The sequence below is a fragment of the Rhineura floridana genome, chromosome 1 (genome assembly GCF_030035675.1).
Source record: "Rhineura floridana isolate rRhiFlo1 chromosome 1, rRhiFlo1.hap2, whole genome shotgun sequence".
NCBI classification, from domain to species: domain Eukaryota; kingdom Metazoa; phylum Chordata; class Lepidosauria; order Squamata; family Rhineuridae; genus Rhineura; species Rhineura floridana.
In genome coordinates this window covers 157,936,912-157,962,720 of record NC_084480.1, presented here as the reverse complement: position 1 = coordinate 157,962,720, position 25,809 = coordinate 157,936,912, and the positions used below count along the sequence as shown (strand labels likewise).

The following is a 25,809-nucleotide window of genomic DNA, read 5'->3' as shown; positions in this document are numbered from 1 at the left end:
GGCAGAAGCCAAGTCTATCCTAGTGACGTCACAATGCCCGGCTTACAACGCGGATGTTTGTTTGATCAGCTGGTGTAGGAGGAAGTAGGTGCCGGAGAGCCGCGTTTTGTCCTCGAGAGCCTTAGGAGACGTTTGAAACTGTCTGCTCAGAGGAAAGAGGGAGAAAAAGGTTGACGTATTTGGACAAGCCATGAAGTTTCAGTACAAGGAAGACCACCCTTTCGAGTACAGGAAAAAAGAAGGAGAGAAAATCCGAAAGAAATATCCAGATCGGGTGCCTGTGAGTGGCATAATAATTTTGCCTTTGTTGGCAGATTATATTTATTGCATCCTATTTTGAGCTGGAGCTCGTTTTTGTTTAGATGCCGTATTCTGTGGTTTACATTTTTGGAGCGGAAAGACCTTTCCCCGAAGACATGCTTATTGTATGGTATGATAGTGGGGTGGGAGGAGAGGGTGTCTCCGGTCTTTCGTGCTTCGTATAAAATAGTGCCGTTTGGGTATGAGTGAAAAACGTTCGTGCTCTTTTCTTGATTGTATGCTGCTTGAGGTTTGGTGGAGGCGAAGGAGTTAAATTCCCCATTCCACCTCCCTCACCTCCAAGCAAACATGGAGGCAGAAGGACAATTGCTGTGTTAATGACATAACCTTCAGAAAGAGCTTCAAGAGCCCCCACAAGTGTTGAATTGAGGCCCCCCTGCCCTTTGATTCTGGCCCGCTTTTGGAGTAATAACTTTTTATTAGAGTAATAAAGCAGGCAATCTTTTCTTTGGCCTACTAATTTAAAATGGGGGAGGGGCTACAAGAAAGCCTAGTCATGGCCTCTTGCTTGCCTCACTTTTCTCCATCCTTTGCCCCTTATTTATTTTAACACACTTTCAATGGCAGGTATTTGTATAAGCCAGAACTAAGATGCCTTTTACCCAAACCGTTTGAAGTCTGGTAATTATTTTCTTCTTGTTCATCATGTGAAAGCATGGGGTATTTCTAGATGGTTCCTTTATAGCAAAGTTTTGTTACTGTGTTTTTTATTGGTGGCAAAGGAGAAGCTGAGGTAAGTAATTAGTGTTATAGGAAATGACAGCCACTTGAAAGTATGATACTCAAAACATTTCAGATGATCTCAGTAATATTTTAGCTAGAGGGGGCGGGGTTCCCACATTTCAGCCAGATCAATCACAGTCAGGAAGCAGTATGGCAACTGTAGTGCTCATTTAGTAGATGATGCTTGCAGTATTTCAGCCCAAGAGGAATTCCTGTGGAAGAATTTTTGAAATGACGATGATAGAATTGTAGACAATGCCAGGCAGTAGTGTAATGACAAATTCAGAAGTGCAGGGTTCCTTCATGATAGTCATACCATGGCCCTGCACAGCCACACCCCCAGGATTCACTGACTCTTCTGCAATTACAGAATTACAGAACCAGAATAAAACTGTGTGCATAGGCTTTCCCCTACTCATTTTTCTCTCTCTGGGGGCTAAACGTTCCCAGCTGCCTTTTGACTTTAAGAATTCTGAAATGAACCCAGATGTGGAACTAGAATTAGGGAGACCAAGGAACTTTGCCATGAAGCTTGCTTCTCACCCAAGAGTGAAAGTCTACTCAGTGACTGATTCACCTTCTTTCACTGATTGGCTCCAATCAGCATGAAAGGACAAGGAAGCATGTTGTTAGCCAAGTGAGAAGACTCTTCTCAGTGTCTAACACACATCCCTTTTCATGCTGATTGGCTCGTACATAAGGACTCTGCTGGGATCTTGCTCCCAAAAAAGTAAGTGGTCTATGACCCCCTGCGACCCTGAATGACTACACTGCTGTTGCCAGGACTAGAAGAATAAACTGTGCTGCAGGAAATAATTTTGAGTCTGTGACAGAGCAGCATAGGTGCAGTAGGGGATTCTGAAGTGAACAGGCCAAGGATGGAAGGGGTGGGGATAGCCAGGCAGGAGACTTTGTGGCAAGTGCATTTGACCTAGCGTCAGTCAGAGGAAGAATGGAAGATGGATGTAGATCAGTTTCAAGGCCATTATGCCTGTTGTGGTGTGGCTATGTAGGGAGTTTCCTGCTTTATGCAGAAAGTGTCTGGTTTCAGGCTGTCTTTGACCTGTGCCAGAAAAGAAATGGATAAGGCACTTCTGAAAAGTCATTCCACGTGAAAGTGCCATAGCTCAGTGATAGAACACCTACTTCACATACAGAGGGTCCTGGGTTCAGTCCCTGATATGTTCAGATACCTGGCGCAATAGTCCTTGGTGAACTGCTGCCAGTCAGAGTGGGTGGAACTTGTTAGGCAGACTATTGGCTTGACTCTGTCAGCTTCATGCTCTGTGAGAGAACTCTGTTGGAAGATAAATTAAAACAACTGGTGAGATTTGACCAGAGTATACTTGCATTCCCTCTCTTCCGGCAGCTGGAGTACACCCAGCACAGAACCTTCAGCTTTCTAACAGGACGTCTGGCTGGCGCAAGGCCATGGTAACAGCAGATTCTACCCAGTGACAGCCAAATCTGGCGAGAACATGTACATAATCCTTTGCTTGGTTTTGTTTCTTACAAAAAAGTGAGACATGCAACAAAATGTAGCATGGAGGGCTTCTGTTCAGGAGCTAGCCAGACATGCTTCAAAAACATTTCATTTCATGCTATTCCATTCCTCCCTCTGCACCACCCTGATTTTTTCCCCACCTTCATACTCACTGGGCTGTTTTTTTTGTACTTTTGCAAATCTTAGGGTTCCCCCAAACCTACTCTTGTGCATGGGTATATAATAATCCACACTCAGATAACTGATATGTGATATTTTTGCTTTCTGCAGCTGTATTTTAAAAAATAAAACATTGTGAAATTTCAAAACAGAAGGCAGGGAGGAGAAAGCAGTGATTTTAAAAAAAATGTTTTACTAAGAGAGCTGCATTGCTGAGCTACATGCAGTGGAGAATTTTGTTAAAATTGTAATTCACTTTTAAACTGATGCTGTTAATCCCCTTTTCCTTTTTGCACTCAATAAGTAGCATGTGTACTTTTGTGCTGGCTTCAAGATTTTGGAGAACCCGCATGCAAGGCACCCTCTGTGGTCCCCCCTTAACTTCCAAAGAAGCAGGACATGCAAACAGAGGATTCTCTCATTTTGCCACCTTCGGTGTTCTTGCAGTATGAAGGTGGTCAGAGAGTGGCCCTTTGCTTCAGCTGGGGCCCTGCAAATGCAGTGCTTCAGCTGTCACTGGGTGCTCCCCGCCTCCTGCATCAACACAGGTCTCTCAGAACGCCTCTCTCTATTAACTCATCTGTCTCTGCACCCCTGCCGTGCACTTTTCCTCTCTGGCTTCCCCAGTCAAGGCATGTGAGGTGGGGTGCTGCTAGTGCACTGTCCTCCTGGCTGTGGTGGCACTGTTGCTCACCAGGACTGGGCTAGAGCGGGGCAGGGGAGTGGCGAGAGCAGCACTGGGTTGGGTGCAGCAGATACCAGCATCTGCTCTCTCTGCCACCCACACCCTGGTGCTGCCCCTGCTCTGCCGCGTGCTGTTCCCAGTCAGCAGCAGCACTACTGCTGCCCAGCAGCAGCACCATGACTGTTCTGCCTCACCATGGGTCTGTAGCCCTTTTTCTCTCCTCTTGTTGCAGGTCCATTCTCTACTACTGCGTTTGTTTGTTTCTCTACTCAGAGGTCTTTCTGTGCTGCCATCTCTCAGCTACACCTTTTAGGTCTGCTGTCTCTTGGCTTTGTTTCTCTTCCTCTTACCCTCTTCATTGCTCAGTTTGGTGGCAACAGCACTCCACTTTCTTTGCAACTAATACCAGTGAAGGCATCTTAGAAGCAGGTGGGACGTGCAGTGAGATGAAAAAACTGATGTCAATTCTACCAAACATCTCTAAATCTCGGGAGAGGGGGAGTAGTGCCAGTGTAGTGGTCTAGGCATTCTGCCATCCCGCTTTCTGATGGGCTTGAGAAGGTGCTTGATGTTACCATAAAGATGTGGGGAAGGGGCACAAACAGTTTTGGGCTACAGATGGATGGGGAGAAGGCTGCAATTGTACTGGCGCCCCTGTATGCAGGCATGCTGTAGATAATGGAGCTGGATTTCTTGATCTGCACAAGGGTCAACTTAGATGATTTCTTACCTAGAAAAACTGGCACCAGAGAAGAGTCAACCAAATATGCTTTTCCTATCTTTTTTTCTCATCGGATAACAGAAAAAAGGTCATTGTTAGAGTTTGCAATAGCCTCCATTCCCCCAACCCGGGTTATCTGCATTCACTAGCTACTGTTTCAGACAGCTGTGAGGGTGGTGGTATTACTCATTTAATGGACATTTCCACTTATGAAAATTAAATATGTTTCCCAGATTATTTAGACAAACAATGTTATCAATCAATTGGATCTTCCGTTAAAATGGGATAACAGAACTAAAAAGGTTTACTAGGCTAAATGAAACTGAGCCAGGTCACTCCTCCCATTGAACACAGTGAGGTGTAACGTTGAGTCGATTTACATAAATCTGTGCTGCAAGTACACTTTTTGGTATTGGTCATGTGAACTTAAATGGTTTCCAGGTTCTAGCTAAAATTAGCAGCTATTATTAATTATATATATGTCAGTTGACATAGTAACATTATCAAAGCAAAAAGTAAAAAGACAGGCTTCTGCCCCAAGGAGCTTATGATTTAAATGTTGATAGTGGTGGAGACAATAAAGTGATAGAAGGAATGGGAGAGGCAAGAGAGGTAGTAGGGGATGAATATGAGGAAAATTAGTTTAAATTTCTTAAAATATGTTTTGGCTGGGGATGAAGACTAATAATATTATTTTTACAGTGCTTTAAGTATTTAAAGCACTTCACAAGCATATTTTTGCTGCACTCCTTACAACAACCCTATAAGTTAAGCTAATATTATTGAACCCCATATCGAAGTTGGGTGTAGAACTGAGGCTGAGAGAGAGTGGCTTGCCTATGGCCAGCTAGTGAGTTCATGGCAGAGGTGTAATTTGCACCAGTCTTCTTGATCTGCAGCTCATTACCATGACACTATAGAGAGGGTGGGTTTTGAGGATGGGTTTAAAGGAGCAGAATTAGATGGTACCATGTAGATATTTCAGGAGGAAGTTCCAGGCTGGATGCCAAATAAGCCATTGATTGCTTTCAGCGGTTCATTTGGCATTCAGCACAAATTAGAATGCTAATGACACAATGGGCCTTCAGTGTCATAAAATTTCACATCCCAGTTTTTCTCACTGACTAGAAGGAGGTGACTTTCTGTGACAGTATTCCCCACCTGTCTCTACCGAACATGTCTTCCTGATTGCAAACAGGTGTGAGTACTTCATTATAGATTTGGACAGGAGACGTCAGGGGAAATAAACACCTGTGTGTAAGAACCAGCCTGGTTTTGCCTTTTAAAACCATTCCTAAATATAGATATTTTTCTCTTCTGCTCAGATCACAGAGTTGCTTTTAACTATCCATGTCTTGTATAGAATTCAGTTCACTTTTTTTTAACACAAATTGCCAGTGTGGGAGACCCAATCAGGATCTTAGCATGGTGAATAAGAAGACTTTAACACTTGTGCCAGGCTCTTGTGCCTCAAATTTGCTTTGGGGAAAATCCCGCTTTGCTCCTGTGGGAGCTTTTGTAAAAAAGCTTGTTTGGAGTGCAAGTTTTGTTTCTTAAAAGTGCTTATAAAGCAAGGCATCATAGAGGGCTTTACATAATGAAACTAATTAAATGCACCAAACACAACTGAAGCCAGACCCTCTGGCATAGAGTTCAGCAATCTGTCCATATCAAGATGCACTCTTGAAACCTGAATTTGAAAGTTGCATCAGCTTTTAAGCATGATAGGGTTTCATCTTCAGTGACTCCTGAATCGATACACACCTTTGAACACAAATAGATAACATAGGAAACTGCCTCATACTGAGTCAGGCTTCTGGTTTGTGCCAGCTATGGTTTGGTATGGTATCTGAATTGACAAACCATAGTTATTTCTGTTGTTCTGTTTCCAGAAGCCTCTTCACTCTAGAAATAGAAGTGCTGGACTGATGAGAAACAAAAGCAGGCAAGCAGCTTTAGAATGTGGTTTGCCTGCTTGTTTGGGAACTCAAGCTATAGTTTGTGCAAACCATGGTTTGGTGTGATTTCTGAATGAGGTCATCATCATCCTATTGTATTTTTTGTAGTCTAAAGTGGCCCTTATAATTCATTAAAGGGTGAGATATGAATACATTTTAAAATACATGATTCTTGCATCAGTCTGCTTGATATACAACTACCCTGTTTGCCAAAAGCAATATTGCATATAACTCGAAAGGTGAGACCCAAATGTTGCTTAGTACAGAGGAAGTGCCTTCCTGAAGATACTGAATCTGAAAAATGTGATTTGAATCCCATATACCCAAATGACTCCCAGCTATTACTGCATGCTTTGTTATTTTAATCAGGATTTTGCATTTTCAGCACTTTAACATTGCATAATGTTTCTGTATAAAAGCTATGGTTACCTATACCTTAAATACTTTTGGTATCTGGCAGTAACCAGTGTGTTGTAGTGGACAGGATGTTAGAATTAAACCTGAATTGAAATCTCTGCACAGCTATGAAACTGACTGGGTGACCTTTGGGCAAAGTCATATTTTGAATCAAATGTTTCTTACAATGTTGTGAGAACAAAATGAAACTAGGCTGTCTAGCCTCTTGGAGAAAGCATGGGATTAGTATGAAGAAATCTCAGTTTAAAATCTTGCCCATTTTAAACTGTGTTGTTGTTGTTGTTGTTGTTGTTATTATTATTATATCCCACCCTTCCTCCCAGTAGGAGCCCAGAGTGACAAATATCTATGTGAGGCTGAATTTAGAAGGTTAGGAGCAACATTGATTGTTAATACATTTACTGCACCCTTTTCCCCCAGCATACGTAATCCTATCCCTCTACTTTTATCCTCACAGCAATCCTATATTGGTATGTTATAAAATTTTGTGCCTGAGCTTAAGGCTGTATTAAGACCCAATACTCTAATCACCATTGCACCACAAGTACAATAGAAGACAGCAATAATTATTATTCTAAGGATAACTCGGGAAGCCAACAAGGTTCAGTTTAAACGTGAACCAGGCAGTTGCAGTGTATTCCAAATCTGAAATTACTAGGAGAAAGGAATAAAGATGTAGTTGGATAATCCAATGGATGTTGGACAGGAATCAGGTCCTTGGCTTGGTTCTGAACATTTAATACTTCTTGATTTTTGCATCCAATGAAGAAAGAAGTAAAACGAGTCTCAAGTATAAGCTTTTTCTTTTTAGCAACCTCCTAAAAACAAAGTTAGACCTCTATAGGGCTTGTTTGTCGTTTATACCTCAAGTATAGTTTAGAAATAAATTTTGGAAAGCTCTGCAAATACGGTGTTCATGTTCTTAGAAACATAAAATATTTTACATATGTGGATTGTGAGAGTCAAAGAATGAGAACTGTTTTCAGACTGGCTGCTATGTTCCAGGGCAGGGGTTCCCAAACTGTGGTCTGTGAGCTTCATGCTGGTGGTCCACAGCCTGTCTGTGAAGAACAGCAGGAGCAGCAAGCAGCTCCTCCTTAGTTCTAATGTTTTGCACTGTCTGTTGTTGCAAAGTGGAACTCATTTGCAACCTCCCTCCCTTGCGGCCAGCAGAGCAGTCCACATTCCCCTTGTCTCACTATCTTCTCTTCTTTCTAAAAGTCTCCACGAGGGGGGGGGGAGTGATAGCAACATCTATTACCTAGCCCTCCAATTCTAGCTGCAAAAGGCAAGTAGTCTTGTCTCCCTCCTCACAAACATCTATTCTGGTGGCCCTGCCCGCCCTTTCTCTTCTCTGGCATTTCTGTGTGAGTGCCAAGGGTCTGGCAGTCACAGGTCAGTCAGACAAGCAAGCACTTGACAAACAGCACTGCATTTCCTAACACAACTACTGTTGTTCCCACCTTATGCCCATCACACTTTTCACACACACATTGAAAGTATGGAAAAATGTATGATAATACATTGATTGTGGTCAATTATTATTACAACTGGAGTGGAGTATATTAATATATTATATCAACATTACACTGTAAATAAAGGATCACTAGCCTGTCATCTGCAGGGCCCCAGACTGTACATTTTCATTTTTAAAAAAAGTCTGTAGCCCTCCTACATAAAGTTATGAAGCTAAATGTGCAGGTAGCGTTTTAAGTAATTTCTGTGAAATGACTCATCCTGGCTGCTCCCACCTGTAGTGTTTTTAAATAATGAGTGAAGTCAAAGCTGTGATTGATAAGTGAGTTGTCTGGACACCAGCCATTAGGAATCTCTGGGGTTCTAAAAAGATGCTCTTTCTCCCTCCACTTTAGTGCACTTTGTCCTTTGTTTTTCCCTAGCGACTAGGATGCATATTTCCTGTGGTGGGTTCATCTGAAACAGTCCCTAGAATTTATTGTCTGGAAGAACTGCTGTGCAATAAGTGTAGGTGGATGTTAAAGAACCCCTCTCAAAGCAGGTAAATGTTAAAACTTTGCAGAGAGGCTTAGCATGTCTCCTGCTGTGCAGGAGCTAATTACCAGGTACTAACTAAGAATTCAGTGTTTAGTTAACTTATAATACTGTTACCTTTTCGGTGCCAGGTCAAGACTTCCTCTTCTCCCAGGCATGTGTTTTTATTTTTTTTAAAAAATTGTATATTTGTTTTTAATGTTTTTAATTGTTGGCTATGGGATGGTATACAAATATAATAATAATAATAATAATAATAATAATAATAATAATAATAATAATAATAATAATAATAATAATAATAAATGGTATACATGTCTTCTCAGAAGTATACTTTTAATGGAGTTTCTCCCAGGTAAGCGGGCACAGAATGGCAGCCTAGGCTTTGGTTTAGGGGAAAAACAGGATTCTTGTGCCTTTAGAAGTTGTATGATAGGCAGAAATTCAACTGATTAAGCTTTTTTAGTATGGAAAAACAGTTATGGGAAAGGCTGCATCATGTCTGTACTATCTAATTTTGTGTTATGCCACACCCCCAAAGGCAGCCATTACTGGTGCCCACAGCACTTTGACAAAGTTTGAAATGTGCCCACTGGTCCAAAAAGGTTGGTGACACATGAATACGAGACATAAATGAAAAGACACAAGCAGTTATCTCTGTATGGGATGCTCTGACATAAACAAAAACAAAAGGGGGGAAAAGCCAAAAACATACTGCAGGAGGCGACATGGTGAAATGATGGCCAATAGTACTGATAAATAATTATATCATTTAAGAGCCAATTCTCTGTTACCCTATTTAGTGAAATTAATTTTTCAAGCCTCCTTGGAAGCAAGGTTCTCAATCAAATCACTGAAATCCAAATCTCTCCCTGTTTTATGTTCATCTGAAATTGCTGCTAATCCTGCTAGGTGTTCTTGTGACACAGAAGAGTGCAGTTTTTCTGTTAAAAAAAAATCAGTTTCAGCTTTGAAAATGACCTCTCACCAATTACAGGTACATTGTTAACACTGCTTAAATTTTGACGGACATCCTTTGCTTCATAGGCTCATCAAGGAGAATTTACAGAGGTGGGAGAAAGACAGTATAGTCTCTCTTCAAGGGCTACTTGTTCTTAATTCCCCTCTGCTCCTTTTTGTCCAGGTTATTGTGGAGAAAGCACCCAAAGCTAGAGTACCTGATCTGGACAAGAGGAAGTATCTTGTCCCATCCGATCTCACAGGTAAATGTGTCCCATTCCATAATCTATCTTTGAATAGGTATTCAAGGGAGGTTTTCAACAAGTATTGGCAAGAGATAGGAATGGGGAACTCCCTATCTCATTCTCTTTGGGAGAGGATTTGATGTTTTGTCATCCTTGTAGCATAGTATAAGAGACTCTGGTGAATGCAGCTTCATTGAGATTTAATCCAGCGGTTTTCAACACCAGGAATGAACAAACCAAAGTGAATTCTCTAGCTTTACTCAAAAGCTACCTTAACCAGTTGCCGCATTCAGATTTCTCAGCTGCTAAGGATCCAGAATGGAGATTACAGTCCATCCATCTGCTAATCCCCTCCATGGGACCCAAATATCAAAGCAAGGTTAACCTTGTGGCACTGGTACTGCCTTCTTGTTTTTGTTTGCCGGCTGGGAATTGTATACCAAGCTTTTATACTTTTGTGTATGGTTTTATAAAGCAGATCTAAATTATATTGATCAATGGGCAACTCCAGTTCTGGATTTAAATTTTGCTGTGGTAACTTTTCTGAATTGTATGGGATGGGAAGCATCTTTTTAAAAACTAAGGTATATTTGATGGGTATTACCTTTCATTTCTGCAGTTACACCATCTCCCCACACAATTCAGCAGGATATTTTTTTAAAAGTTCTTGAGCAGAAATGACTAACAGAACGAGAGCAAGAGTCATTGGCCTGGTTCATGTGTCCATCAGCCCCCATGTAACTGCAGTTATCTCTGGGAGTGCATGCAGCTGCTGGTATCCTGCATGCTCATGTGGATGCTCTGCTTGTATGAACCAGCATCTCACCAGGGGGCTGTACGTGTGGGTGCTTCAGTTTGTACAATCACAGCAGCTTTAGGGGGGAAAGGCCATAGCCCCCACATAAAGATACCAGTTTATTGCAGAGAGTTGCCTCGCTGCAATTCTGATTTCACCAGTAGCACTCTGTGATCTCCAGGGTGGAACATGTGGGGAACGCTGAGTGGTATGAGCAGAACCATGGAAGTGTTGCAGGCTGTCATTCCAAACAGTGCTACAGGACAAGATGGAGGGATTTTGGAATTACCCTAAGGCAGCCTTTCCCAACCAGTGTGCCTCCAGATGTTGTTGGACCACAACTCCCATCAGCCTCAGCCAGCATTGCCAATGGTCAGGAAAGATGGGAATTGTGGTCCAACAACATCTGGAGGCACACCAGTTGGGAAAGGCTGCCCTAAGGGTATCCACAGCAAAAATAGTTCTGTACTGCAGGGTCAAATTCAAAGATGCTAACAGGCCTGTTTATTAGTCTGTTTTGCCTTTGTTATTTTATTTAATGAATTTGTATCTTATCCCTCAGCAATACTCTCATGGCAGCTAACAATAAGAACTCCAGTAAGAAACTAGAACATACCGAAATAATACAAATACGAATCATGTAACAGAAAATAGAACAGCATGATAGAACAATGTTTAAAAATTATGTTTCAAAAGCCCTGGGAAAATAAGACATTGCCTGTTATCAAAAGGTATAAGCTTAAGCTCCAGGTAAGCCTCCATGAGGAGAGTGTTCCAGAACTGGGGTGCCGTAACTGAGAAGTCCCTGTCTTGTCACTGCCACCTCACTTCAGAGGTCAAGATAACCAGAGAAGGGCTTCCAAAGAGCTGAGTGTGTGACAGTACATGTCAATATGTGGGCTGATATGGTCCATCAGCCACTTATGTCTGAAGTCATACAGGGTTTTGAAGTATCACCAGTTTGGCTTTTTTCTTTTTCTTCCTATCAACTATAGTTGGCCAATTCTATTTCTTGATCCGAAAGCGAATCCACCTGAGGCCAGAGGATGCCCTGTTTTTCTTTGTCAACAACACCATTCCTCCTACCAGTGCTACTATGGGCCAGCTGTATGAAGTAAGTACAGGCTGAATTTCCTTCCTAATGATGGGCTTTCTGGAACATAACAGCTTTATTTGCCTACCTAGGAAGCTGCCTTATACTAAGTCAGACCGTTGGTCCATGCAGCTCAGTATTGTCTACACTGGCTGGCAGCAGCTGTCTAGGATTTCAGACAGGTTATTCTCCCAGCCCTACCTGGAGATGCTGGGGATTGAACATGTGACCTTCTGTATGCAAAGCAGATGCTGTACCACTGAGCTACAGCCACTCCCCCTGAAAATAAAACATTCTGATTCTGTGGGCTATATGAAAAAAGGCCCAGGAGTTGCAAGCTTGTAAGAAGATGGAGACTCCTCTGAACTATCTTAGTTCAGAAGTTTGTCCTAGGGTATGTTATAAATGCGCAGGCAGCTGCTGCCTTGCTACAGCTAACCAGGTTGGGGTCTGGTTAGTGCCTGGCTGGGAACCACATGTACATTGCCTTGGATTTCACAATAAAAAAAAGGCAGGATATAAATGTAAGAAAATACAGTAAAATAAATAATCAGTGCAGCAAACTCCATTAATCTGTAAGAAATTTATTCCCAGAGGCTCTGAGAAAGGAGAATCTGGGAAACCTAGTTTATTTGATATCTATATTGACCTGTACAAAAGTAATTCAAAGATATTTCAAAATCTAGAGGAGGAGTAACTTTGCCAATGCCAGAGAATTCAAGGCAAAGTGTTCTGTCCTTAGAAATATCTGGTGTCCGTTAGTGTTCCCAGATAATCATTTCCTTTTTTTGTGGGACCAGTTTTGTGGAAGTGATATGGGAGTATTTTGAAATGGAAATCAGGTCACTACATGTGTAATTTATGGAGCAGTGATGTTCTAGAACGCAACTCTGCTCAGATATATTAAGCCAGGGTGAGATATTTTGGTGCAATAGTACTCGTGTTCTGTGAATATAGAAGCAGGGGGAGAGAGGTGCAGAACATGATCAGCTCTGCCTACTGTTTTCCAAGTCACGGACATCCACATGCCCATTTCTCACAAACTCACCCACATAATACACATCGTTTCATAAGCAGAGGACCAAACAGAAAAGAAATGTATTGCTGGGGGATGCGGAACATCACATGTAGGACACTGGCTCTGAGATGTCCTAGATCTGTTTAAACATTCTGGCTTTATACTGAGGATCGCTTGTGAAACCTTTGGACCCAAAGACCATGCCTTAGGGCACAACTACAGGTAAAGAACACACTATTGCCTTTTTCAGCCCAAAGGGAAGGACTTGGCCTGTTCCTAACATGAATAGATCCAAGATGGTACCTGTGTTGCAACAGACCTGTAAGGGGGCTCAAAGAGATTAAGCACTTTTGATGAAGGGCAAAATAGCCCATCAATTTAAATCCTTTGAAGAGGAATTAATGGCTAGCTGGGCTGATCTTTTAGAGTGGAAATAGCTGACTTAGGCTCCCGTTTAGAAACTGTGGAAACCACAGTATCTGATGCTTTTGATTTGGTGGTTTTGCATGGGAAAACTTCAGAACAACTGGGGAGGGAGAATTTAAATTTTAAATTTAAACTGGAGGAGATTGAAAACTGACTTTCCTGTTAGTCTAGATTATTTGGAGTGGGTGCATAGAGTAATCAGGCCCAGACCTAGAGAAGCCACAGGGACCTGGGATACTGTAATTTGCTTTGCCTGGTTTGTTAAAGAAGAATTGCTTAGATGTTTGACAGATGTTAAGGATACCATGTGTAGTAACATTCCAGTAATAGTCCTTCAGGATTTGGCACCGGAGACACTTTGGAGATGGTGAGAACTGCGTCTCTTCATTCTCAAATTGCAAGCTGCTGGGGTGCTTTAAAAATGGGGTTTCCCGTTCCATCTTTCAGTTATACATGATTATGTGAACCTCACAGCGACCTCTGTTTAAGCGATTGTGATGTTGCTGAAAATACTTCAGATTGAGTTGCCTGTGGGTTACACAGCGGCTGATCTCACCAGAGATAATGAAGACGATGAAACAGATGACAAAGATTGGGAAATAGTCAATGGGAAGAAAATGCCAGGAAAAAGATCCCACCACAACACTGTGGGAGGGGAAAGCCCATTTCTCAACCAGATAATCTCATTTACATAAGAAGAGATAAAGGGGGCTTTACCCCTGGCAGGAATATAAGATATGAATTCTCTGGTGCAAATGCTATCCTCTGACTTTATGAATTCTGTTACATTGGGCTTCATATTTGAATAATGAGGATTTAGCCCAACTTTGCTTCTTTTGGGGCTGTGGGGCAACCACATGTAGACAATATTTTTGTATGGTTAGATTGCCTGCTTCTGTGCCTCCTGTAACTTAAGATTTGTGGTAAATAATCACATCCTCACAGGTAGTGTTATACCTGAGAGGGGTCTTTCTCCTGTCAAGGAGAGTTTGCCATGTTGCAATTGCCATGAGGGTTTTCACAGCATAATGTTGGTGTTTGCTGTTTAGTTGACCTGTTTGGAAAGGGAGAAGGGGATGGGTGGGAAGCTTAAAGGTACAGGTTTATATGGTTAAATGTTACAGTACAGGAGGAGAATCTGTTATATGTCAAATATATGATCAATTAAGGATTTCTGCTCTTAATCTCAAAGGAGCAGGGAACTTGGTAACAATAGCTAGATTGCTCACGCTAGTTAGCGAGCTGCAGCCCTTGCTCTGATGCTCTAAAAACCTCATAAAATCACCCAATGTGAAGTGCTATTACCTGGAAGGGAATAAAACAAGAAATTTGTGGCTCCTGGCTCCAACATAATTTTGTATCAATTCTGCTCCATGTGGATCTAAATTTTGAAAAAATTCAGAGGGACCCTAGGGGTCGATATTTGTTTCTGGAAGGGGTGCTGGACCAGGTCTGCAAGGTAGGTTTTACCTCGCTACATGCCCCTAATGTGGGGCAGCTTGGATTCTCACATTAGGTTTTCAAAATTTTGAATAAATTTACTTCTGAAAATGTGATAATATACAGAGATGTTAATATATTAATAAAAAATACTAAAATAAAGTGTACAAGTTTTGTCTGAAATAATTTGACATAATAAACCTTAAACAAAACTATGCAGGTAAGAAGCCAGCTGGGGTGTGGGGGCTTTCCAGTGTTTTGCACTGCCTGCAGCATGTACGACTATCTGCCTGTTGGACAGAAGTTGTGGGTGTGCTCTCGGTGCAATGAGCTCCTGGCTCTCCGGGAATTTCCTTGAGGCCAAGGTGGCTGACCTGGAAAAGCTGAGAGAGGCAGAGAGGTGTGTGGAGGAGGCCTTCAGGGACGTTATAGCTGTGTCCCACTCCAAGGATGATGGCTCTTCTGCTATCATGGAGAACGATGGTTTCGGGGAAGGAGAGCATCCAGCTGAGGAAGAGGGAAATTATCCCTTAGAAGGGACCCATTCCTTGGGGGATGAGCAGCTATCCTCTCGTGCCGAGGATATATCTCCAGGGGGTGGAGGGATCCTTGTAGTGGGTGATTCGATCATTAGGAACATAGACAGTGGGGTGTGTGATGGGTGTGCAGACCGCAAGGTGTTTTGCCTGCCTGGTGCGAAGGTTGCAGATATCGCCTGTCGTTTAGATAGTTTGGTAGACAGTGCTGGGGAGGAGTCAGTGGTCGTGGTGCACGTTGGCACCAATGACATGGGGAAATGCAGCTGTGAGGTCCTGGAAGCAAAATTTAGGTTGCTAGGTAGGATGCTGAAAGCCAGGACCTCCAAGGTGGCTTTCTCTGAAATGCTACCGGTTCCATGTGCAGGACCAGCCAGACAGGCACAGCTTTGCAGTCTCAATGCATGGATGAGACGATGGTGTCGGGTGGAAGGGTTTGGATTTGTTAGGCACTGGGGAACATATTGGGACAAGCTGGGCCTGTACAAAAGGGACGGGCTCCACTTGAACCAGAATGGAACCAGACTGCTGGCACTTAAAATTAAAAAGGTGGTAGAGCAGCTTTTAAACTGACTGAGGGGGGAAACCCGACAGGAGCTGAGGAAGGTCCGGTTCGGAGTAAACCTTCCCCCTGGGATAAAAACCAAAGAAATGATGGAATTTTAAAAGGGGTAGGCCTAGAAGTAGGCATTGTGAGAGCAGGGGCACAGGATATAAATTCAGAAGGGCAAAATTACCACAGGCCAACCCACAAGTGCCAAAGACACTTGAAAAGAGACACTGCTTACAAGTGCCTGTACGCTAATGCTAGGAGCCTCCGAACCAAGATGGGAGAACTGGAGTGCTTGGTCTTAGAGAAGAGCATTGATATAGTGAGCATAACGGAGACCTGGTGATGGAGAAAACCAGTGTGATACGGTTATCCCTCGATATTAACTATATCGGAAGGACAGGGAAGGACGTATTGGTGGTGGAGTCGCTCTATACGTGAAAGAAGGCACTGAATCCAGCAAGCTCGAAACCCCAAAAGCGGACTCCTCCACAGAATCGTTGGTGGTGGTGATACCATGCCCCAGGAGGGATTTAATACTGGGAACGATCTATCATCCCCCTGATCAAAATGCTCAGGGAGACCTTGAGATGAGATATGAAATTGAGGAAGCATCCAAACTAGGAAATATGGTACTAATGGGTGACTTCAACTACCCGGACATAGACTGGCCGCATATGTGTTCCAGTCATGACAAAGAAGCAAAATTTCTAGATATTCTAAATGACTATTCCCTAGACCAGTTGGTCATGGAACCGACCAGAGGGACGGCAACCCCGGACTTAATCCTCAGTGGGGACTGGGACCTGGTGCGAGATGTAAGTGTTCTCGAACCGATTGGGAGCAGTGACCATAGTGCTATTAAATTAAACACACATGTAAATGGCCAATTGCCTAGAAAATCCAACAGGGTCACATTTGACTTCAAAAGAGGAAACTTCACAAAAATGAGGGGATTGGTAAAAAGAAAGCTGAAAAACAAAGTCCAGAGAGTCACATCACTCGAAAATGCTTGGAAGTTGTTTAAAAACACTATTTTGTTTTATTTTATTTTTATTTTTTAAAACTTATATACCGCCTGACTAGCAATAGCTCTCTGGGCGGTGGACATAGATACAATAAAATACAATATAATACAAAAACATCAATCTAAAATCAAATTTCACAATCTAAAAACAGCAAAGGCTAAAATCAAATTACAAACATTACAATTATTAACAAAAAATTAAAATGCCTCGGAGTAGAGAAAGGTTTTAACCTGGCGCCGAAAGGATGATAGTGTCGGCGCCAGGCGAACCTCCTCGGGGAGACTATTCCATAGTTAGAAGCGCAACTGGAGTGCATACTGCAGATCAGAAAAGGTACCGCCAGGGCCAAGAAGATGCCAGCATGGTTAACGAGCAAAGTCAAGGAAGCTCTTAGAGGCAAAAAGTCTTCCTTCAGAAAATGGAAGTCTTGTCCAAATGAAGAAAATAAAAAAGAACACAAACTCTGGCAAAAGAAATGCAAGAAGACGATAAGGGATGCTAAAAAAGAATTTGAGGAGCACATTGCTAAGAACATAAAAAGCAACAACAAAAAATTCTGTAAATACCTTCAAAGCAGGAGACCATCTAGGGAGACAATTGGACCCTTGGATGATAAGGGAGTCAAAGGTGTACTAAAGAACGATAAGGAGATTGCAGAGAAGCTAAATGAATTCTTTGCATCTGTCTTCACAGTGGAAGATATAGGGCAGATCCCTGAACCTGAACTAACATTTGCAGGAAGGGATTCTGAGGAACTGAGACAAATAGTGGTAACGAGAGAGGAAGTTCTAGGCTTAATGGACAATATAAAAACTGACAAATCACCGGGCCCGGATGGCATCCACCAGAGAGTTCTCAAAGAACTCAAATGTGAAATTGCTGATCTGCTAACTACAATATTCGACTTCGAGATTGGATTACTGTAATGCACTCTACATTGGGCTGCTCTTGAAGACAATTCGGAAGCTTCAGCTAGTGCAGAATGCGGCAGCTAGATTATTGACGAGGACCAGTTGGTCTTCGCATATAACTCCTGTTCTGGCTCGCCTGCACTGGCTACCTATTTGCTTCCGGGCGAGATTCAAGGTGTTGGTTATGACCTATAAAGCCTTACATGGCGTGGGACCACAATACCTGGCGGAACGCCTCTCCCACTATGAACCTACCCGTTCGCTTCGTTCGTCATCGAAGGCCCTCCTCCAGGTACCAACTCATTGTGAAGCCCGGAGGGTGGTTACTAGATCTAGGGCCTTTTCTGTGGTGGCCCCCGAGTTGTGGAATAGCCTCCCCGAAGAGGTACGCCTGGCGCCTACACTATTATCTTTTCGGCGCCAGGTAAAGACCTTTTTATGCTCCCAGGCATTTTAATCATTTTAATCCTTTTAGCTTTTTAATCGTGTATACTAATGTCTTTATTTTTATTTTCTGTTTAACTGTATTTGTTTTTATGTCATATATGTTTTTGTGATTTTATTATTGCCATGTATGTATTTTACCCTATGCTGTTTATCGCCCTGAGAGCTATTTGCTAAGGGCGGTATATAAATGCAACCAAATAAATAAAATAAAATAAATAAATATGTAACTTGTCCCTCGGGTCCTCCTCTGTGCCTGAGGACTGGAAAGTGGCAAATGTAACGCCAATCTTCAAAAAGGGATCCAGAGGGGATCCCGGAAATTACAGGCCAGTTAGCTTAACATCTGTCCCTGGAAAACTGGTAGAAAGTATTATTAAAGCTAGATTAACTAAGCACACAGAAGAACAAGCTTTGCTGAAGCAGAGCCAGCACGGCTTCTGCAAGGGAAAGTCTTGTCTCAGTAACCTATTAGAATTCTTTGAAAGTGTCAACAAGCATATAGATAGAGGTGATCCAGTGGACATAGTGTACTTAGACTTTCAAAAAGCGTTTGACAAGGTACCTCACCAAAGACTTCTGAGGAAGCTTAGCAGTCATGGAATAAGAGGAGAGGTCCTCTTGTGGATAAGGAATTGGTTAAGAAGCAGAAAGCAGAGAGTAAGAATAAACGGACAGTTCTCCCAATGGAGGGCTGTAGAAAGTGGAGTCCCTCAAGGATCGGTATTGGGACCTGTACTTTTCAACTAGTTCATTAATGACCTAGAATTAGGAGTGAGCAGTGAAGTGGCCAAGTTTGCTGACGACACTAAATTGTTCAGGGTTGTTAAAACAAAAAGGGATTGCGAAGAGCTCCAAAAAGACCTCTCTAAACTGAGTGAATGGGCAGAAAAATGGCAAATGCAATTCAATATAAACAAGTGTAAAATTATGCATATTGGAGCAAAAAATCTGAATTTCACATATACGCTCATGGGGTCTGAACTGGCGGTGACCGACCAGGAGAGAGACCTCGGGGTTGTAGTGGACAGCACGATGAAAATGTCGACCGAGTGTGCGGCAGCTGTGAAAAAGGCAAATTCCATGCTAGCGATAATTAGGAAAGGTATTGAAAATAAAACAGCCGATATCATAATGCCATTGTATAAATCTATGGTGCGGCCGCATTTGGAATACTGTGTACAGTTCTGGTCGCCTCATCTCAAAAAGGATATTATAGAGTTGGAAAAGGTTCAGAAGAGGGCAACCAGAATGATCGAGGGGATGGAGCGACTCCCTTACGAGGAAAGGTTGCAGCATTTGGGGCTTTTTAGTTTAGAGAAAAGGCAGGTCAGAGGAGACATGATAGAAGTGTATAAAATTATGCATGGCATTGAGAAAGTGGATAGAGAAAAGTTCTTCTCCCTCTCTCATAATACTAGAACTCGTGGACATTCAAAGAAGCTGAATGTTGGAAGATTCAGGACAGACAAAAGGAAGTACTTCTTTACTCAGCGCATAGTTAAACTATGGAATTTGCTCCCACAAGATGCGGTAATGGCCACCAGCTTGGATGGCTTTAAAAGAAGATTAGACAAATTCATGGAGGGCAGGGCTATCAATGGCTACTAGCCGTGATGGCTGTGCTCTGCCACCCTAGTCAGAGGCAGCATGCTTCTGAAAACCAGTTGCTGGAAGCCTCAGGAAGGGAGAGTGTTCTTGCACTCGGGTCCTGCTTGTGGGCTTCCCCCAGGCACCTGGTTGGCCACTGTGAGAACAGGATGCTGGACTAGATGAGCCACTGGCCTGGTCCAGCAGGCTCTTCTTGTGTTCTTAATTTACAGCATCAAGCCTTACAAAACTTGAGGAGAATCTTTCTTGCGGATTACATTTGTTTTATCTGAAAGAAGACCAAATTGAAAAGGTGCTGTTATAAGAATTGTCATACCAGATAGGCTAGGGAGGTTGATTTGCTTCCTCTGCTAGATAAGGACAGATATTCTGAAAATGGTTAATACTTCTAGCTATTGTAGGTATATTGGTGGCTACCAGTTATCCATGTTATGTTCATTTAATCTGTTTTAAAAGCTTTGTGCTAGTGACCGTGTGATGAACTCTCTCAGTGGTGAAAGAAATAATGGGAAACTAATAAAAAGTGGCATAGAGGCCACTGATACTAACTATAGATTGGAATGTGAATTCCTATTACTCTAGATTTAAGCACCCCTCAAACAAAACCCCATTCAGCCCTGACCAGCCATCTCTTATTTGTTAGTATGCATTTGGTGGCCCTTTTCTACAGCTGCGTATACTATACTGCTTTCCATGGAAATCTCATAAACCTTGTGAAATATCAATAAAATTATTTTTGTAGGAGTATTCCAGTTTTACCTTGCCTGTGTCACAAGCTAACCAATTTAATTGCTCTTAATAAACAACATCTTTAAAAGAACCAGCTTTGCTGTAGTTTGTAATTTTACCTCAGGTTTCAAGCACAGTGAGCTGGTTCTCATGTAACCTGAAACCACAGTTAAAAATAAATGATGGTTTAATGAGAATGAGCAGCGTGCTTGCACATGTTGCTCTAAAGTGCCCGTATTGCTTCTCCTTTACGACTGTACAACGTTATGTACAAATCAGTACTTGTAAGCCAAGAACAAACAAATGGCAAGCCAGAAACAAACGTTGGTTCCCTGTCATGGTTTGTTTGGAAAAACAAACCACAAGCACTGGTTCACATATTAACACTAAGTGAGTGCTGTGGCTTGTTTCCTCCTGGCTGGATAAAAGGATGAGTAAAGATAGCACTATTAGAGCAGCATGCACCAGCACACTGAATGTTTGTGTTAAGCCATACTTCATTTTTAATATGGTTTATATTAGATGCAAACCAGCTCAGTATAAATGGAACTTTCCAAACTGGCAACTACAAACGGAAGGCTAGAAGTTATAGGCACCATCCCACCAAAGCTGCCTACATTTGAATTCCACTGATTTCAATGTGTACATTTAAATTCAACATTCTAATTATCTCCTGTTAAAACCATATGGCTTAAAATGTTTTACTGGTGTATGCTCTTATTTTCTCTTAAAATAAAAGAAAGCTTAGTATGCATTTTTGTCATGAATCCCCCAAGCCAGGTTGATGGGTTTGATTTTGGACAAGTCTCCCAGACTTTATTCCCTGTCTGTAAATGGGTGATAATATAGAACTACATGAAAAGGATTAAAATGTATTGTGATGGGAAACTTTTGATATATTTGGGAATAGTCTAAAAACCACATGATGCATTTTTAAAAGTTTATATATTTATTAGATGTATATCCCGCCCTTCCAGTAATTGCCGAGGGCAGCAAACAGAACCACTAAAACACTCTAAAACATCATAAAAACAAACTTTAAAATATATTAAAACAAAACATCTTTAAAAATCTTTTTTAAAAGAAACTTGAAAAACATATTAAAAAGCAATTCCAACACAGAGGGAGACTGGGATAAGGTCTCTATTTAAAAGGCTTGTTGAAAGAGGAAGGTCTTCAGTAGGCACAAAAAGCATAACAGAGATGGCACCTATCTAATATTTAAGGGGAGGGAATTCCAAAGGGTAGGTGCCACCACACTAAAGGTCTGCTTCCTATGTTGTGCAGAACGATCCTCCTGATAAGATGGTATCTGCAGGAGGCCCTCACCTGCAGAGTGTGATTGGTTACATAAAGGGTAAGATGATCTTTCAGGTATCCTGGTTCCAAGCTGCATAGGGCTTTGTACACCAGAACCTTGAACTTGGCCCGGTAGCTAACGAACAGCCAGTGCAATTCTTTCAGCAGTGGGGTGACATGCTGGTGATACTCTGCCCCAGGTGAGTAGTTGTGACACTACATTTTGCACCAGCTACAGCTTCTGGACCAACTTCAAGGGCAGCCCCACATAGAGCACATTACAGTAATCCAGCCTGGAGGTTACCAGTGCATGGGCAACAGTAGTCAGGCTATCAGCTGTCTTACTAGCCAAAGCTGGTAAAAGGCACTCCTAGCCACTGAGGTCACCTGGGCCTCTAGTGACAAAGATGAATCCAAGAGCACCCCCAGACTACAGAACTGTTCTTTCAGAGGGAATACGACCACATCCAAAGCAGGCAACTGACTAATTAATCTGAACTCAGGAACCACCAACCCACAGCGTCTCCATCTTGCTAGGATTCAGAGTCAGTTTATTGGCCCTCATCCAGCCCACCACTGAATCCAGGCAGCTGTCTAGGGCTTGTATGGCCACTTCCAATTCAGATGTTACAGAGAAATAGAGCTGGGTATAATCAGCGTACTGCTGACGCCTCACCCCAAATCTCCTGATGACTACTCCCAATGGCTTCATTTAGATGTTAAACAGCATTGGGGACAAGATGGTACCCTGCCACACCTGACAGTACAACTGCCAGAAGGCCAAAAGACAATCACCCAATGCTGTTCTCTTAAAATGACCCTGAAGATAGGTTGGAACGACTGTAAAACAGTGCCTCCGATACCCATCTCACCAAGTCGGCCCAGAAAAATACCATGGTCAATGGTATCAAAAGCCGCCAAGAGATCAAGTAAGAATAACAAGGTTGCGCTCCCCCTGTCCTCCTCCCAGTAAAGGCCAACTCAGTCCCACAACCAGGTTGAACCCAGATTGAAATAGATAATCTGTTTCATCCAAGAGTCCTTGCAATTGCTGGGCCGCAACCCTCTCAATAACCTTCCCTAAAAAGGGGGTATTTGCGACCGGGCGGTAGTTGTCACAAACCAATGAGTCCAGGGTGGGCTTTTTCAGGAGCGGTCAGATCACTATATTTCAGAACAGCTGGAACCACTCCCTCCCACAATGATGCGTTGACCACACCCTGGATCCACTCTGTCAAACCCCCTCGGCAAGCTTGAATAAGCCAAGAAGGGCAAGGGTCAAAAGGACCCGTTGCTTGCTACAACATTGCAAGTAGTGCTTCCCCCCCCCTCAGGTTGACTCCCCTTTTCAGTTAAAGTGGGACAGGTTGGAAGTATACCTCATATATACAGTAACATTTTAACCTATCTTTCCGCCTCATTCCCCTTCCAGTTTGATTGTTGTGTTTTTTGTTTTTTTTAATTGTATGCGTGCGGACAATCCGATGATGTTGACTTCTACCTCTCTCCCCCCCCCATTTTATTTTCCCAGGATAACCATGAAGAAGATTATTTTCTCTATGTGGCTTACAGTGATGAAAGTGTGTATGGCAAGTGAGCCCCTTCACTGCTGGCCTCACGGATGCGATGGGCTGAAAGGACTGTTGTGAGAGGGAGTTTGCATCGGACAGAAGCAAGAAAAGGGAGGAAGAACTGGACAACAAACCACATACTTCATGCAATCATTACCTGCACCTTTATTTTAATTTAATATTACTATTTTATTTAATAGTTGTGGGGAAAATAGTTGGTGCTTTTGTAACCGAGAGATCCTTTTGTCGAGTTCCCTCACCTTCTGTTGGGCTAACTAGCACTTCCATGAATGCCAAGTGAGGGGAGAGGGAGAATATGTGAGTGGGTTACCTAGTGATCTTATCAATGTATTTCCCTGTCAGAACTGTCAAAGAAAACCGTGGCTCTCCCCATAGCAGTTAATTTTTAATTTGTCTAATTTTCAGACAAAGTTCAGATGAACTTTGAATAATTCCAGTTGTAGCGCATGTTTGAGTTCATCTATGGCTGTTATATTTGGAGCACTGAGAGAGAAATCCCCCGCCATGCTTGAAGAAGGCATAACAAATTCCTGTTTTCTGAACTGTTTCTGCCCACCCTTTGCCCTTCTTTCCCTGGCCCTGACCCCAATGGCATATGCGTGCGGCACTCGCCCCCCCCTCCTCACGTGTAGTAGTTTTGATTGAATCCATATATTACACTAGCAGCCTGTTCACCACTTGTAAGCAGAACCATGTAGATGAGATTCGGTATGGGAAAACTGTGGCTTCCTAAGTGGTTCAGTGAACTTAAACAATAGCAGCATACCACTTTGAGGGTATAACCTATGAATTGGGCTTTAGACATCCATCATATAATGCATTCCCACAAACTGCACAAGTGTTTTGTGATGTTACGTGTCTTTGGTGCTCAGTAAAAGGCTGTTCTCTGTCAGGTCACTGCTGCGCTATTTGAAACCTGTACTATGTTGCTCTCAATTCAATATGGAAAACAAAAAAACAATCTTGGCGTTCACTTTCACCCCACAGCCTTGCCCTAAGCATAAATTCTACAGTCCTTTTATGAAAAGCATGATCCTTTTTAAGGGTAATGCCTCCTTGACATACTCTTTAATACTAAAAGCCTAAGGAACGTCTTGCCCAAAGTAGGTCTTTACGCTGCAGTGCAAAAGCAGTTCTTTGTGACAGTGGCCTTCCACGCTCTTTACACTGGTTGTTCTGAAGTTGAGAGGTCATGCTGAAATTTGGGTAATTTTATAAATGAGTAAGTAAATGTTTTACTTACTCTTAATAGACTTTGTAGTTTTGTAGCAACTGAGACTATTTAGAAGAGAGATGTAAAAATGAAACAAGGTGGGAAGTACATAATCTGAGCCCACTAAAAAAAGGTAAGTGCTGGAGAGGGAGAACCAAAAGTCTGTCTGTGGAATCCTGAACTCTTTAAGCGGCGCTTGTTCTTGAGAAGTATCTGGAAATTGATAATGTGTTGGCCTCTTCCTGTTTGAATTCCCTTGTTCATAGTTTTGAGGTGTCATTCCTAAATAGTATTTTGGATAGCAAGGGATCCAGTGGAGCAGAACTGCATTAAGTGATATAGGAGAGTCAAACATACATTGAAACTGAGGGACACCTGCAGAGCTGGGCCAGGAAAGTGGGCTTGAGGACACAAATAGCAGGAAGCATGCCAATTAGTTTTGCTAACTGGATGCACCTTTAGTGGTGAGACTGGTTCTGCTTAGGATACTAAATTCCAATTTATTCCACTTCCCTTTTTTCCAGCCTCCCTGTTTTTCAGAGTATCTTCAAGAGTCACATTTCAAAACCTCTCAAGTATGGCAAGTCCAGAACCTCCCATGTGAGTCAAGGCATGCCTGGGATTCCAGTGCATATGAGTGCTCACCTGTATATTCTCTTACTTGCCAACACTCAGTGGAGATGCAATAGATGCTGAAAGAGACCCTGATTTACCCCCTATGCTGCTGCTTATTGTTAAGATATGTTCATGGGGTTTCAACATAGCTGTTTGTTGCATATGAAGGATTAGGTTTACAAATTTTATTTTAAATGGATTGTGGCATTTACTTTTCATGTTTTGCTTTTCTCCAGTTTGTAAAATGCAGTGTTGATTATTCTTTGTCATTAATTCCAGTCAGCTTCAGATTCTTGTAAAATGAAAATTCATGTTACATCAGCTCAATCAATAAACACGTACTTGAAAATCTGAGACTAGAAGTGGAATGGTAATTTTATAACACATTTGTCTTAGGCTGGGGCCTCTTATTTAAGTCTTAATAGTTTGCTGATGAACTTTGAGTAATTCCAGTTGTAGCTCATGTTTGAGTTCATCTATGGCTGTTATATTTGGAGCACTGAGAGAGAAATGTCAGAGTGCTATATTTTTATTACATCTGTATCCAGTCTTTTCAAAGTGATGTCTGTTGGATTGTTCATTTTATCCTTGCAGCAATCCTGTAAAGTAAGTTGGGCTAAGAATGTGACTTGCTCAAGTTCACAAAGAAGAGCTTCATGGGCGAGCAAGGATTTGAAATTAGGTCTCTCTAGACAAAGGACACCCATTACACCATAGTGGCATTTTCAGAAGAACTGGAAAATGGACAAGTAGACAGATAGCATTAAAATCTTTGGTAATTTTTAATGGCAAAATACAAAACACA

At 42.2% G+C, this 25,809-nt stretch overlaps 1 protein-coding gene across 1 annotated transcript; it reads left to right on the top strand.

The window, feature by feature from the left end:
- LOC133390538 (gamma-aminobutyric acid receptor-associated protein-like 1) lies at positions 1 to 25,358 on the top strand. Its single transcript, XM_061639335.1, has 4 exons — positions 1 to 280; positions 9,643 to 9,721; positions 11,495 to 11,613; positions 23,116 to 25,358. The coding sequence occupies exons 1-4, from the start codon at positions 191 to 193 to the stop codon at positions 23,179 to 23,181; spliced, it is 354 nt and encodes a 117-aa protein (XP_061495319.1). The 5' UTR covers positions 1 to 190; the 3' UTR covers positions 23,182 to 25,358.
- Positions 25,359 to 25,809: the final 451 nt, after the last annotated feature.

Bases quoted from the DNA above. Each gene is read 5' to 3' on its own strand.
- LOC133390538 (XM_061639335.1), top strand. From the start codon at position 191: ATGAAGTTTCAGTACAAGGAAGACCACCCTTTCGAGTACAGGAAAAAA. The intron at 281-9,642 runs GTGAGTGGCATA...CTTTTTGTCCAG, and splicing joins AATATCCAGATCGGGTGCCT to GTTATTGTGGAGAAAGCACC. The intron at 11,614-23,115 runs GTAAGTACAGGC...TTATTTTCCCAG, and splicing joins CTATGGGCCAGCTGTATGAA to GATAACCATGAAGAAGATTA.